This window comes from Petromyzon marinus, chromosome 72 (genome assembly GCF_048934315.1).
Source record: "Petromyzon marinus isolate PM22_M1 ecotype Great Lakes invasive population chromosome 72, UKy_Petmar_22M1.pri1.0, whole genome shotgun sequence".
In the NCBI taxonomy this organism is placed as follows: domain Eukaryota; kingdom Metazoa; phylum Chordata; class Hyperoartia; order Petromyzontiformes; family Petromyzontidae; genus Petromyzon; species Petromyzon marinus.
The window spans coordinates 2078255-2093685 of record NC_133738.1 but is presented as its reverse complement, the minus strand read 5'-3'; the positions used below and the strand labels follow the sequence as shown (position 1 = coordinate 2093685).

The window sequence follows — 15431 nt, the reverse complement described above, 5'->3', positions numbered from 1 at the left end:
GGAGGGGGGAGGGAGGGGGGGAGGGGAGGGGGAAGGGCGGGGGGGGAGGGAGGGAGGGGGGAGGGCGGGGGAGGAGGGGGGAGGGCGGGGGGGGAGGGAGGAGGGGGGAGGGAGGGGGGAGGGAGGGAGGGGGGAGGGAGGGAGGGGGAGGGAGGGGGGAGGGGGGAGGGAGGGAGGAGGGGGGAGGGAGGAAGGGGGGGAGGGGGGAGGGAGGAAGGGGGGGAGGGGAGGGAGGAGGGGGAGGGGGGAGGGAGGGGAGGGGGGAGGGAGGGGGGGAGGGAGGAGGGAGGAGGGGGGAGGGAGGAGGAGGGAGGGAGGGGGAGGGAGGGGGGAGGGAGGGGGGGGAGGGAGGGGGGGGGAGGGGGGGGGGGAGGGGGGGGGGGAGGGAGGGGGGGGGAGGGAGGGAGGGAGGGAGGGAGGGGGGGGAGGGAGGGAGGGAGGGGGGGGGAGGGAGGGAGGGGGGGGAGGGAGGGAGGGAGGGGGGGGATTGAGGAGGGAGGGATGGGGGGGATGGAGGGGGGGGATTGAGGATGGGTGGAGGGGGGGATTGAGGATGGGTGGAGGGGGGATGGAGAGATGATGGATGGAGGATGGTGATGCAGGATGAGGAGGAGGATGGGGGTGGTTAGAGTATGGGGGAGGATGGAGCAAGATGGAGAGATGCTGTCAGGAGCAGGATGAAGATGGGCGTGGGCTGTAGGATGAGGAGTGATGATTCTCCATGAGAACTCAACAAGCCACTAAAACGCTTACTCTGTTGGGGTTGGGTGAGCGTGGGGGTATTGGTTGGCGAGTTGGTAGGTGGATGAGCGGGTTAGTGAGTGGGTGAGTGGGCAGGTGAGTGGGTGAGTGGGTAGGTGAGTGAGCAGGTGAGTGGGTGAGTGGACAGGTGAGTGGACAGGTGAGTGGGTGAGTGGCTGAGTGAATTACAGGGTGAGTGAGTGGGCATGTGAGTGGGTGAGTGGGTAGGTGAGTGGGCAGGTGAGTGGGTGAGTGGGTAGGTGAGTGGGTAGGTGAGTGGGCAGGTGAGTGGGTGAGTGGCTGAGTGAATTACAGGGTGAGTGAGTGGGCAGGTGAGTGGGTGAGTGGGTAGGTGAGTGGGAAGGTGAGTGGGTGAGTGGCTGAGTGAATTACAGGGTGAGTGGGCAGGTGAGTGGGTGAGTGGCTGAGTGAATTACAGGGTGAGTGAGTGGGCAGGTGAGTGAGTGGGTGAGTTGGTGGATAGGTGAGCAGGTGAGTGAATTAAAGGCTCTGGTGAGTAGGTCGTGAGTGAATTAACAAATGAGTGGGTAGGTGAGGTGGGTGGGTAGGTGAGTAGGTGAGTGGGTAAGTGAGTAGGTGAGTGCGTAGGTGAGTGAGTGGGTAGGTGAGTGCGTGGGTGAGCGCGTGGGTGAGTGCGTAGGTGAGTGGGTAGGTGAGTGAGTGTGTAGGTGAGTGTGTAGGTGAGTGTGTAGGTGAGTGAGTAGGTGAGTGAGTAGGTGAGTACGTGAGTGGGTAGGTGAGTGGGTAGGTGAGTGCGTGGGTGAATGAGTGCGTGGGTGAGTGCGTGGGTGAATGAGTGAGTAGGTGAGTGGGTAGGTGAGTGGGTAGGTGAGTGAGTAGGTGAGTGTGTGGGTGAGTGTGTGGGTGAGTATGTGAGTGGGTAGGTGAGTGAGTAGGTGAGTGTGTGGGTGAGTGGGTAGGTGAGTGCGAAGGTATGTGAGTGTGTAGGTGAGTGCGTGGGTGAGTGCGTGGGTGAGTATTTAAGTGCACAGGTGAGGAGATAAGTGCGTAGGTGACCGGCTGAGTTCACATTCGAGATCCGCGTTCTTGCAGAATCTAGAAGGAGACAAAATAAACGAAATTTACATCAACACCAAAGACAAAGCTCCCCCAGCTAGCCTCTAGCGGGGCTGTAGGGGCAAGTGCTGTTAGCTAGCGAGTAGCAGCGGCAGTGTCTATGTACTACACACACCACAAACACAGACAAAGCTCCCCCAGATAGCCTCTAGCAGGGCTGTAGGGGCAAGTGCTGTTAGTAGCGAGTAGCAGCAGCAGTGTCTATGTACTACACACACCACACACACACAGACACAGCTCCCCCAGGTAGCCTCTAGCAGGGCTGTAGGGGCAAGTGCTGTTAGCTAGCGAGTAGCAGCAGCAGTGTCTATGTACTACACACACCACACACACAGACAAAGCTACCCCAGGTAGCCTCTAGCAGGGCTGTAGGGGCAAGCGCTGTTAGTAGCGAGTAGCAGCAGCAGTGTCTATGTACTACACACACCACAAACACAGACAAAGCTCCCCCAGGTAGCCTCCAGCAGGGCTGTAGGGGCAAGTGCTGTTAGCTAGCGAGTAGCAGCAGCAGTGTCTATGTACTACACACACCACACACAGACAAAGCTACCCCCAGGTAGCCTCTAGCAGGGCTTTAGGGGCAAGTGCTGTTAGCTAGCGAGTAGCAGCGCCTACGAAGGCTACCGGCACTGTGGCTACACAACGGGGGGTGGGTGTGGCCCAGCACCACGCCCACTTCAACCACCTTCAGTACTTCCTCGACATCATAGTTTCATAGTTTCAAAGTTCATTTATTTTGGTACAGCCCCTGTGTGAGCCATTCGGCTCTTGAATCGCGTGCAACCGCAACAAACAAAAAAAACACGAACAGGAAAAACATCTTAAAGTGACTGCGTGTGTGACTGTGCAAACAGAAAAATACAGGGAGAAAAAAAACCATAAAAATATTCCTGAAACAGCGCCGTGTACGGCAACGCTATGTGCGAAAAATCCCAGTGGGATGCAAGTCAAAATAACAACCACAACAACCACAACAACCACAACAAGACAACTAAGTTTTGATTTAAAGCTTTCGTGACTGCAGTAATTCATATTCTTAGTTTTTTTCGGTAAAGTCACCACGTTGAAGGGAAACAACAAAATAATAAAATATATATAAAACAATAAAAAATTCTCACGTTTCGACCATAACTCAAACGGTCGTCTTCAGGTGTGTTGGTTCGCATAAATTTATTTTTTAAAATAAATAAATAAATGCGCCGTTTAAAAATTAATTTATGCAAACCGACACACCTGAAGATGGCCGTCTGAGTTATGGTCGAAACGTCGTGAGAATTTTTTTATTGTTTTATATATTTTATTATTTTGTTGTTTCCCTTCAACGTGGTGACTTAGTTGTCTTATTCTTAGAAAGAACTAAGAATAAGCCAACTAAGATTAAGGCCATCAGTCCAACTCCGTGCTACAACGAGCACAAACATGGCCAGAGCAAAACTTAAAAACGTCTTCGGAAAAATCACCAAAATCAAAGCCAACAGCGATCAATGGGGGACTGTGACCGAATTTTTTTTTAACAATAAACTACGTGAATAAATTATAACACCAAAATCCAGAGCCGTGTTTTAGGCCACCGAATAGCAGTGGCGGGCAAGGGGTGTAACAACTCCTCCAGAGGGCATCTCGGCCAGCCACTCGTATAGGGGGGGGGGCGACTTCTTCCTCCAATATTTGAGGCACCGCAGCATTGGGGGAGGGGTTATGCCCAATTTTTGCCCCACGATGTCACCTGGGCAGAGGGATTTCCCCTCCCCTGCCCCCCCCCCCTCCCCCGCAAGGCCTCATGGAAATGCTCAGCAAAACCTGCGAAGACGTCCCTGGGGGTCAGCGATGGGATGACCATTTTTTTTTTATTGATGGAGCTAAAAGAGCGATTTGTGATCGGGGGCCACCGAGGCAGACTCCGTCTCCTCAGCAACCCGCGACCACCACCGCCCATCCTTGCAGCGCCTCACGGCTCTCACGAACCTCCGAGCGAAGGTTGCGGTAAGCCTCCTCATTCTCTGACGTGGGATTCTGTAGCCGATGAGAGTGGGCCCTGTCGCTATTTATCAGCCAGCCTGAACACCTCCTCTGTCAGCCAGGGTCTCTGGGGAGGTCTGGACCGCGTACCCAAAGCAGCCATTGCAGCTGCATGAGTCACAGTCCTAAACCTCGCCCATTTACCCTCGACATCAGCAGGAGGAGTGGGGGACGATGCCAACCCCAGCCGCAGGCGATGATGAAATTCTCGCTTGCAACTTTCATCAGATAACTGAGACCAGGCCACTGTGGGTTTGAATGGGGTCCTGGGTGTACACCCACCACCGGAGTGGAAGAATGGCAGGCGCATCTTACAGATGACAAGTCGATGGTCAGAGGGCAGATCAGCTCCACGGTAGGTCCTGGTGTCAAGGACATGGGCTCGCATTCGCTGGTCCGTCACTATGTAGTCCAGCAGATGTTCTTTCTAGGACCCGGCATGCATCCATGATGTTGTGTGGATGCGCCGATGCCGGAACAGCGTGTTGGTAATTACAAGCCCATGGGCTGCACAGAAGTCTAGCAGCCTCCTACCGTTGTTATTGAGCTGATCTGGCCCATGCCCTCCAATCACTCCAGACCAGGTGTCAGCATCATGACCAACTCGGGCATTGAAGTCACCCAACATGATGACTCTATCCCGAGGGGCCACTTTAGCCAGCACCTGTGACAGGAGGTCATAGAAGGCATCCGACTCATCGGCCTTGCCTGCATCCCTCCACGGATGTTCATCTTCGGTGGGGGCATAAGTAACCACGACCACCACTCCTCGCCTCCGGTTGATGGGAAGGCGAGCCCAAAGTAGCCTGGGGCTTACAGCTTCCCACACCTCACCGCCACGCTCCCACGCCCCCCCATTCATCCTTTTGCTCAGAAGAAGAGCCACACCCTGATGTTTGGCAGTCTGCTGCCCCGAGTAGAGGACTGTCCACCTCCTCATGGTGGCAGGAGCCAGAGCCGGTCCACCGGACCTCCTGAATGCCACAGAGATCCAGGCGGTACCGGTCCAGCTCCCGACAGAGCAGTGGGCAGCCTCTCTCCTCCGCAGTGAGCGTTTGAACATTCCACGTGGCCACCCGTAGTGGTTCTTTATGATACCTCCTCTGCCAGAAACAAGATATAGGAATAGGTTTTACCCCTTTTAACTGGCACAAAATACTGACACCTTTATTCAAGGCATCGTGTTTGCAATAACCACAACACAAGCAGTCAAAATGCAAACAAAAAAAAGACAACTCTGATAATGATATTTGGCACTGTCCTTGAATTTGATTGGTCCACACCAGAGACGGCTTTTCTTAGAGCCCTTTAGTCTCCACTGGTGTTGGACCAGAAGACGCCAAAAGGCGTCACACAACTCAAAAACAGCGCACTATCAGAGTATTGAATTGCTCGGGGTGAGCATTAACATTATGAGACCTCCTTTGCCAGAAACAAGATATAGGAATAGGTTTTACCCTTTTAACTGGCACAAAAAAGAGACTAGGCTCGAAGAAAAGCTGTCTCTGGTGTGGACCAATCAAATTCAAGGACAGTGCCAATATTATTATCAGAGTTTGTATTCTTAGTTTTTTCGGTAAAGTCACGTTGAAGGGAAACAACAAAATAATAAACTATATATAAAACAATAAAAAATTCTCACGACGTTTCGACCATAACTCAAACGGTCGAAACGTCGTGAGAATTTTTTTATTGTTTTATATATATTTTATTATTTTGTTGTTTCCCTTCAACGTGGTGACTTTACCGAAAAAACTAAGAATATGAATTACTGCAGTCACGAAAGCTTTAAATCAAAATTTTATCAGAGTTTGTGTTGATTTTTGTTTGCATTTTGACTGCTGGTGTTGTGGTTATTGGCAAACATGACGCCTTGAATAAAGGTGTCAGTTTTTTGTGCCAGTTAAAAGGGTAAAAACCTATTACTATATCTTGTTACTGGCAAAGGAGGTCTCATAATGTAAATGCTCACCCCGAGCACCTCAATAACTCTGATAGTGCGCTGCTGTTTTTGAGTTGTGTGACGCCTTTTAGCGTCTTCTGGTCCAACACCAGTGTGAGACTAAAGGGGCTCTAAGAAAAGCCGTCTCGGGTGTGGACCAATCAAATTCAAGGACAGTGCCAATATCATTATTATCAGAGTTTGTGTTGATTTTTGTTTGCATTTTGACTGCTGGTGTTGTGGTTATTGGCAAACATGACGCCTTGAATAAAGGTGTCAGTTTTTTTGTGCCAGTTCAAAAGGGCTAAAAACCTCTTACTATATGAAGTGGTTTCTTTCCGTTGTTTCTGGAGGAGCCCCGAGGGTAAGGACACTCAAGTCTACCTGCCTCCGCCGATTGAAGTTTTGGCCAGGAGACAGCCACAGACGCCCGTCCAGCCCCGGGGCCTCCGGCACAAACTTCCTTCAATTTTTTTCCTCCCGGTCACGTCCGGAAGCCCCCCCCCCAAATCGCGGAGGTGGATTGCAAGCGACCACGGAAAGGGGTAAAAAGCCGAACCGAATTGGCCGTTCCGCTCCGTGGACGTTTGGTCTCATCCAAATGGCAGCTTCACCATCCGGCACCACCGAGGAGGGCCCGGGGGTGGTGGGGATGTCGGGGGGGGGGGGGGTTTGTTTTTGCCGGACCACCGACGGACGAGACGAGAGGCTCGCACCGGGGACACACGGACAAAACCTTGGGAGTGGCTAGCCACTGAAGGAAGTAGCCACGGGCATGCCGTGTCTCTCTCTCTCTCTCACCGTGTCTCTCTCTCTCTCCGTGTCTCTCTCTCTCTCACCGTGTCTCTCAAAGTGTCTCTCTCACTCACCGTGTCTCTCACCGTGTCTCTCTCTCACCGTGTCTCTCTCTCTCACCGTGTCTCTCTCTCACCGTGTCTCTCTCCGTGTCTCTCTCACCATGTCTCTCAAAGTGTCTCTCTCTCACCGTGTCTCTCACCGTGTCTCTCTCTCACCGTGTCTCTCTCTCTCACCGTGTCTCTCTCTCACCGTGTCTCTCTCTCACCGTGTCTCTCTCCGTGTCTCTCACCATGTCTCTCTCACCGTGTCTCTCTCTCTCTCACCGTGTCTCTCTCTCTCTCACCGTGTCTCTCTCTCTCACCGTGTCTCTCTCACCGTGTCTCTCTCTCTCTCACCGTGTCTCTCTCTCTCTCCGTGTCTCTCTCTCTCTCACCGTGTCTCTCAAAGTGTCTCTCTTACTCACCGTGTCTCTCACCGTGTCTCTCTCTCACCGTGTCTCTCACCGTGTCTCTCTCTCACCGTGTCTCTCTCTCTCTCACCGTGTCTCTCTCTCACCGTGTCTCTCTCTCTCACCGTGTCTCTCTCTCACCGTGTCTCTCTCTCACCGTGTCTCTCTCCGTGTCTCTCTCACCATGTCTCTCACCATGTCTCTCTCACCGTGTCTCTCTCTCTCTCACCGTGTCTCTCTCTCTCACCGTGTCTCTCTCTCTCACCGTGTCTCTCCCTCACCGTGTCTCTCTCTCTCACCGTGTCTCTCTCTCACCGTGTCTCTCTCTCACTCACCGTGTCTCTCTCTCACTCACCGTGTCTCTCTCTCACCGTGTCTCTCACCATGTCTCTCTCTCACCGTGTCTCTCTCTCTCACCGTGTCTCTCACCGTGTCTCTCTCTCTCACCGTGTCTCTCTCTCACCGTGTCTCTCTCTCTCACTCACCGTGTCTCTCTCTCACCGTGTCTCTCTCTCACCGTGTCTCTCTCTCTCACTCACCGTGTCTCTCTTCTCACCGTGTCTCTCTCTCACCGTGTCTCTCTCTCACCGTGTCTCTCTCTCTCTCACCGTGTCTCTCTCTCTCTCACCGTGTCTCTCCCTCACCGTGTCTCTCTCTCTCACCGTGTCTCTCTCTCACCGTGTCTCTCTCTCACTCACCGTGTCTCTCTCTCACTCACCGTGTCTCTCTCTCACCGTGTCTCTCACCATGTCTCTCTCTCACCGTGTCTCTCTCTCTCACCGTGTCTCTCACCGTGTCTCTCTCACCGTGTCTCTCTCTCACCGTGTCTCTCTCTCTCACTCACCGTGTCTCTCTCTCACCGTGTCTCTCTCTCACCGTGTCTCTCTCTCTCACTCACCGTGTCTCTCTTCTCACCGTGTCTCTCTCTCACCGTGTCTCTCTCTCACCGTGTCTCTCTCTCACCGTGTCTCTCTCTCTCACCGTGTCTCTCTCTCTCACTCACCGTGTCTCTCTCTCACCGTGTCTCTCACTCACCGTGTCTCTCTCTCACCGTGTCTCTCCCTCACCGTGTCTCTCTCTCTCACCGTGTCTCTCTCTCACCATGTCTCTCTCACCGTGTCTCTCTCTATCACTGTGTCTCTCTCTCACCGTGTCTCTCTCTCACCGTGTCTCTCACCGTGTCTCTCACCGTGTCTCTCTCTCTCACCGTGTCTCTCTCTCTCACCGTGTCTCTCACCGTGTCTCTCTCTCACCGTGTCTCTCTCTCACTCACCGTGTCTCTCTCTCACCGTGTCTCTCTCTCACCGTGTCTCTCACCGTGTCTCTCTCTCACCGTGTCTCTCTCTCACCGTGTCTCTCACCGTGTCTCTCTCTCACCGTGTCTCTCTCTCTCACCGTGTCTCTCACCGTGTCTCTCTCTCTCACCGTGTCTCTCTCTCTCCGTGTCTCTCACCGTGTCTCTCTCTCTCACTGTGTCTCTCTCTCTCCGTGTCTCTCACCGTGTCTCTCTCTCTCACCGTGTCTCTCACCGTGTCTCTCTCTCTCACCGTGTCTCTCACCGTGTCTCTCTCTCTCACTGTGTCTCTCTCTCTCCGTGTCTCTCACCGTGTCTCTCTCTCTCTCCGTGTCTCTCACCGTGTCTCTCTCTCTCACTGTGTCTCTCTCTCTCCGTGTCTCTCACCGTGTCTCTCTCTCTCACCGTGTCTCTCTCTCTCCGTGTCTCTCACCGTGTCTCTCTCTCTCACCGTGTCTCTCACCGTGTCTCTCTCTCTCACCGTGTCTCTCTCTCTCCGTGTCTCTCACCGTGTCTCTCTCTCTCACCGTGTCTCTCACCGTGTCTCTCTCTCTCACCGTGTCTCTCACCGTGTCTCTCTCTCTCACTGTGTCTCTCTCTCTCCGTGTCTCTCACCGTGTCTCTCTCTCTCTCCGTGTCTCTCACCGTGTCTCTCTCTCTCACCGTGTCTCTCACCGTGTCTCTCTCTCTCACCGTGTCTCTCACCGTGTCTCTCTCTCTCACCGTGTCTCTCTCTCTCCGTGTCTCTCACCGTGTCTCTCACCGTGTCTCTCCCTCACCGTGTCTCTCTCACCGTGTGTCTCTCTCTCTCACCGTGTCTCTCTCTCTCACCGTGTCTCTCTCTCACCGTGTCTCTCTCTCACCGTGTCTCTCTCTCTCCGTGTCTCTCTCTCACCGTGTCTCTCTCTCACCGTGTCTCTCACCGTGTCTCTCTCTCACCGTGTCTCTCTCTCTCACCGTGTCTCTCACCGTGTCTCTCTCTCTCACCGTGTCTCTCTCTCTCCGTGTCTCTCACCGTGTCTCTCTCTCTCACTGTGTCTCTCTCTCTCCGTGTCTCTCACCGTGTCTCTCTCTCTCACCGTGTCTCTCACCGTGTCTCTCTCTCTCACCGTGTCTCTCACCGTGTCTCTCTCTCTCACTGTGTCTCTCTCTCTCCGTGTCTCTCACCGTGTCTCTCTCTCTCTCCGTGTCTCTCACCGTGTCTCTCTCTCTCACTGTGTCTCTCTCTCTCCGTGTCTCTCACCGTGTCTCTCTCTCTCACCGTGTCTCTCTCTCTCCGTGTCTCTCACCGTGTCTCTCTCTCTCACCGTGTCTCTCACCGTGTCTCTCTCTCTCACCGTGTCTCTCTCTCTCCGTGTCTCTCACCGTGTCTCTCTCTCTCTCCGTGTCTCTCACCGTGTCTCTCTCTCTCACCGTGTCTCTCACCGTGTCTCTCTCTCTCACCGTGTCTCTCACCGTGTCTCTCTCTCTCACCGTGTCTCTCTCTCTCCGTGTCTCTCACCGTGTCTCTCACCGTGTCTCTCCCTCACCGTGTCTCTCTCACCGTGTGTCTCTCTCTCTCACCGTGTCTCTCTCTCTCACCGTGTCTCTCTCTCACCGTGTCTCTCTCTCACCGTGTCTCTCTCTCTCCGTGTCTCTCTCTCACCGTGTCTCTCTCTCACCGTGTCTCTCACCGTGTCTCTCTCTCTCACCGTGTCTCTCTCTCTCCGTGTCTCTCACCGTGTCTCTCTCTCTCACTGTGTCTCTCTCTCTCCGTGTCTCTCACCGTGTCTCTCTCTCTCACCGTGTCTCTCACCGTGTCTCTCTCTCTCACCGTGTCTCTCACCGTGTCTCTCTCTCTCACTGTGTCTCTCTCTCTCCGTGTCTCTCACCGTGTCTCTCTCTCTCTCCGTGTCTCTCACCGTGTCTCTCTCTCTCACTGTGTCTCTCTCTCTCCGTGTCTCTCACCGTGTCTCTCTCTCTCACCGTGTCTCTCTCTCTCCGTGTCTCTCACCGTGTCTCTCTCTCTCACCGTGTCTCTCACCGTGTCTCTCTCTCTCACCGTGTCTCTCTCTCTCCGTGTCTCTCACCGTGTCTCTCTCTCTCACCGTGTCTCTCACCGTGTCTCTCTCTCTCACCGTGTCTCTCACCGTGTCTCTCTCTCTCACTGTGTCTCTCTCTCTCCGTGTCTCTCACCGTGTCTCTCTCTCTCTCCGTGTCTCTCACCGTGTCTCTCTCTCTCACCGTGTCTCTCACCGTGTCTCTCTCTCTCACCGTGTCTCTCACCGTGTCTCTCTCTCTCACCGTGTCTCTCTCTCTCCGTGTCTCTCACCGTGTCTCTCACCGTGTCTCTCCCTCACCGTGTCTCTCTCACCGTGTGTCTCTCTCTCTCACCGTGTCTCTCTCTCTCACCGTGTCTCTCTCTCACCGTGTCTCTCTCTCACCGTGTCTCTCTCTCTCCGTGTCTCTCTCTCACCGTGTCTCTCTCTCACCGTGTCTCTCACCGTGTCTCTCTCTCACCGTGTCTCTCTCTCTCACCGTGTCTCTCACCGTGTCTCTCTCTCTCACCGTGTCTCTCTCTCTCCGTGTCTCTCACCGTGTCTCTCTCTCTCACTGTGTCTCTCTCTCTCCGTGTCTCTCACCGTGTCTCTCTCTCTCACCGTGTCTCTCACCGTGTCTCTCTCTCTCACCGTGTCTCTCACCGTGTCTCTCTCTCTCACTGTGTCTCTCTCTCTCCGTGTCTCTCACCGTGTCTCTCTCTCTCTCCGTGTCTCTCACCGTGTCTCTCTCTCTCACTGTGTCTCTCTCTCTCCGTGTCTCTCACCGTGTCTCTCTCTCTCACCGTGTCTCTCTCTCTCCGTGTCTCTCACCGTGTCTCTCTCTCTCACCGTGTCTCTCACCGTGTCTCTCTCTCTCACCGTGTCTCTCTCTCTCCGTGTCTCTCACCGTGTCTCTCTCTCTCTCCGTGTCTCTCACCGTGTCTCTCTCTCTCACCGTGTCTCTCACCGTGTCTCTCTCTCTCACCGTGTCTCTCACCGTGTCTCTCTCTCTCACCGTGTCTCTCTCTCTCCGTGTCTCTCACCGTGTCTCTCACCGTGTCTCTCCCTCACCGTGTCTCTCTCACCGTGTGTCTCTCTCTCTCACCGTGTCTCTCTCTCTCACCGTGTCTCTCTCTCACCATGTCTCTCTCTCACCGTGTCTCTCTCTCTCCGTGTCTCTCTCTCACCGTGTCTCTCTCTCACCGTGTCTCTCTCTCTCCGTGTCTCTCTCTCACCGTGTCTTTCAAAGTGTCTCTCTCTCTGTGTCTGCCGTGTCACCCACCCCCCCCACCCCCCCCCCACTCCCCCCCCCCACTCCCCCCCCCCACCTCCACCACCCCCACCCCCCACCCCCACCCCACCCCCACCTTGGCCTTCTGGCTGGGTTGCTGCAGGCCTCCTCCGCCGTGTAGGCCGAAGCCGTTGCTGCCCCCCCCGCCCCCGCCCCCCCCGCCGTGGCCCCCCCCCCCGCCGCCGTGGCCCCCCCCCCCGCCGTGGCCCCCCCCCCCGCCGGGGTTGCCGAGCTCCCGGGAGACAACGCAGAGGAACTCCGCTTGGTCCTCCGTGCCGTACGTGTAGGGGGAACCAATACTGATCAGCTGGGGGGGGGGCACGGGGGGGGGGGGAGGGGGGGGGACACGGGGGGAGGGGGGACACGGGGGGAGGGACACGGGGGGGGACACGGGGGGGGGGGAGACACGGGGGGAGGGAGGGGGGACACGGGGGGAGGGGGGTTATGGTGTGTGGGTGTGTGTGTGGGTGTGTGGGTGTGGGTGTGTGTGGGTGTGTGTGTGTGTGAGTGTGTGGGTATGTGTGGGTGTGTGTGTGGGTACGGGTGTGGGTGTGTCTGTGGGTGTGTCTGTGGGTGTGTACGGGTGTGTGGGTGTGGGTGTGTGTGGGTGTGTGTGGGTGTGGGTGTGTGTGGGTGTGGGTGTGTGTGTGTCTGTGTGTGTGTCTGTGTGTGTGTGTCTGTGTGTGTGTCTGTGTGTCTGGGTCTGTGTGTATGGGGAGTGATAGTGTAGTAGTAGTTATAGTAGTAGTAGTTAGTAGTAGTAGTGTAGTAGTAGTGTTGTGTGGGGAGCGATAGTGTAGCGGTTAGCGCTACGCTGCGCTATGAACCTGGCGACCTGGGTTCGATTCCCGCTCACGGCCAACACCAGTGACGATTATCTGAACCGGTCCCGGGCCTCCCCTAGGTCGACTCGGCCTCAAATGAGTACCTGGTGCGGTGTGTAAACATTGCCACTAGGGAGACAAAGGCGGTCGGGCGTGGTGCTGGCCACCCACCCCCTCGTGTACCGTTCCGGCCTTCATAGGTGCTCGCTAACAGCACTTGCCCCTACAGTCTGTTAAGGCTATATGGGGGATCTTTGTATCTTTGTTAGTGTGTGTGTGTGTGGGTGTGTACGGGTGTGTGGGTGTGGGTGGGTGTGTGTGTGTGTGTGTGGTGTGTGGGTGTGTGAGTGTGTGTGTGTGTGTACGGGTGTGTGGGTGTGGGTGTGGGTGGGTGTGTGTGTGTGTGGTGTGTGGGTGTGTGAGTGTGTGTGTGGGTGTGTACGGGTGTGTGGGTGTGGGTGTGTGTGTGGGTGTGTACGGGTGTGTGGGTGTGGGTATGTGTGGGTGTGGGTATGTGTGGGTGTGTGTGTGGGTGTATGTGTGTGTGTGAGTGTGTGTGAGTGTGTGTGTGTGGGTGTATGTGGGTGTATGTGGGGGTGTGTGTGGGTGTGTGTGGGTGTGTGTGTGGGTGTGTGTGTGTCTGTGTGTGGGTGTATGTGTGTGTGTGAGTGTGTGGGTGGGTGTATGTGGGGGTGTGTGTGTGTGTGGGTGTGTGGGTGGGTGTATGTGGGGGTGTGTGTGTGTGTGGGTGTGTACGGGTGTGTGGGTGTGGGTGTGTACGGGTGTGTGTGTGGGTGTGTGGGTGTGTGTGTGTGAGTGTGTGGGTGTGTGCGGGTGTGTGTGGGTGTGTGTGTGTGGTGTGTGTGTGTGGGTGTATGTGAGTGTGTGTGGGTGTGTGTGGGTGTGTACGTGTGTGTGGGTGTGTGGGTGTGTACGTGTGTGTGGGTGTGTGTGGGTGTGTGTGTGTGGGTGTGTGTGTGGGTGTGTGTGTGTGGGTGTGTGTGTGTGTGTGGGTGTGTGTGTGTGTGTGGGTGTATGTGAGTGTGTGTGGGTGTGTGTGGGTGTGTGGGTGTGTACGTGTGTGTGGGTGTGTACGTGTGTGTGTGTGTGGGGGTGTGTGTGTGTGTGTGGGTGTGTGTGTGTGAGTGTGTGGGTGTGTGGGTGACACACACTACCACCTCGCGGTGCCGGACGGGCAACTCTGTCGTGGACAGTGCTGTGGGGGGAGATCCAATTTTGATTGGCTCCTCCCCTCATGGCGTCTGTGTCCACCACAGGGGCTAAACGAGGGCTCTGGACGGGTGCGAGGGGCTGGTAACCCCTCCACCTTCAATTAATTACCACGAAACCACGAGTTAAATATGTAACTAATAAGCTTGTGCCGGAGGCCCCGGGGGGCCAGGCGTCTATGACGTCTCCTGGCCAAACCCCAATTGGCGGAGCCAGGAGATTGAATACCTACCCTCGGGGCTACTCCAGAAACAACGAAAAGCCACTTTGTGTGGCCAAGTGGAATGTTGGAACGCTCACTGTGGAGGAGAGAGGCTGCCCACTCCTCTGTCGGGAGCTGGACCGGTACCGCCTGGATCTCTGTGGCATTCAGGAGGAACGGTGGACCGGCTCTGGCTCCTGCCACCATGAGGGGTGGACAGTCCTCTACTCGGGGCAGCAGACTGCCAAACAACAGGGAGTGGCTCTTCTTCTGAACAAAATAATGAAGGGGGCGTGGGAGCGTGGCGGTGAGGTGTGGGAAGCTGTAAACCCCAGGCTACTTTGGGCTCGCCTTCCCATCAACCGGAGGCGAGGAGTGGTGGTCGTGGTTACTTATGCCCCCACCGAAGACGAACATCCGTGGAGGGATGAGTCAGACGCCTTCTATGACCTCCTGTCACAGGTGCTGGCTAAAGTGGCCCCTCAGGATAGAGTCATCTTGTTGGGTGACTTCAATGCCCGAGTTGGTCACGATGCTGGCACCTGGTCTGGAGTGATTGGAGGGCATGGGCCAGATCAAATCTATAACAACGGTAGGAGGCTGCTAGACTTCTATGCAGCCCATGGGCTTGTAATTACCAACACGCTGTTCCGGCATCGGCGCATCCACACAACATCACGGATGCATGCCGGGTCCAAGCAAGAACATCTGCTGGACCACATACTGACGGAACAGCGGATGCGGGCCCAGGTCCTTGACACCAGGACCTACCGTGGAGCTGATCTGCCCACTGACCATCGGTTTGTCATCTGTAAGATGCGCCTGCCATTCTTCCACTCCGGTGGTGGGTGTACACCCAGGACCCCATTAAAACGTAAGGTGGCCTGGTCTCTTCGCTTGCGGCTGGGATTGGCATCGTCCCCCACTCCTCCTCCTGATGTCGAGGGTAAATGGGCGAGGTTTAGGACTGTGACTCATGCAGCTGCAATGGCTGCTTTGGGTACGCGGTCCAGACCTCCCCAGAGACCCTGGCTGACAGAGGAGGTGTTCAGGCAGCCTGAGAAACAGCGACAGGCCCACTCTCATCGGCTACAGCATCCCACATCGGGCCCGGGTAAAACTACGTGGCCGGGAGTCGGAGCCATTCCCTGTACACCTTGGGGTGCGACAGGGATGTCCTCTGGCTCCCACATTATTTAACATCTATTTTGGTACAGATCGATGCCCGGGTGCGGTCAAGGGATGGCTCCCTATTGCTCAACCACGTTATGTATGCCGATGATCTGGTAATTGCCGCTCACTCAGAGGAGGAGTTGGAGGTGCTGCTGCTGAACCTGGAGCTTGCCACCAAGAGGTGGGGCCTTACCATCAGCCCCCACCAAAACTAAGCTCCTGCCTGGGTATTTTGTACCATCGGACACTCCACTCCCACAACTCCCAATCGGTGATGGGGCAGTTGTGGAGAGAGTGGAGAGTTTCCCATACCTGGGCAGTGTGCTTATGACCGGCTCCGGTTTAACAGCAGA

At 55.4% G+C, this 15431-nt stretch overlaps 1 protein-coding gene across 1 annotated transcript in view; it reads right to left on the bottom strand.

Moving 5' to 3' along the window:
* Window positions 1-855: 855 nt before the first annotated feature.
* The window catches only part of LOC116958142 (BTB/POZ domain-containing protein KCTD5), a 33295-nt gene continuing 18719 nt past the window's right edge, over window positions 856-15431 (bottom strand). Inside the window, exons 5-6 of the mRNA XM_076055648.1 lie at window positions 11726-11956; window positions 856-1818 (exon numbers count right to left, since the gene is read on the bottom strand). Of these exons, the coding sequence (XP_075911763.1) occupies window positions 1789-1818; window positions 11726-11956 (261 nt within the window). The 3' untranslated portion in view covers window positions 856-1788. The remainder of the gene's footprint in view (window positions 1819-11725; window positions 11957-15431) is intronic.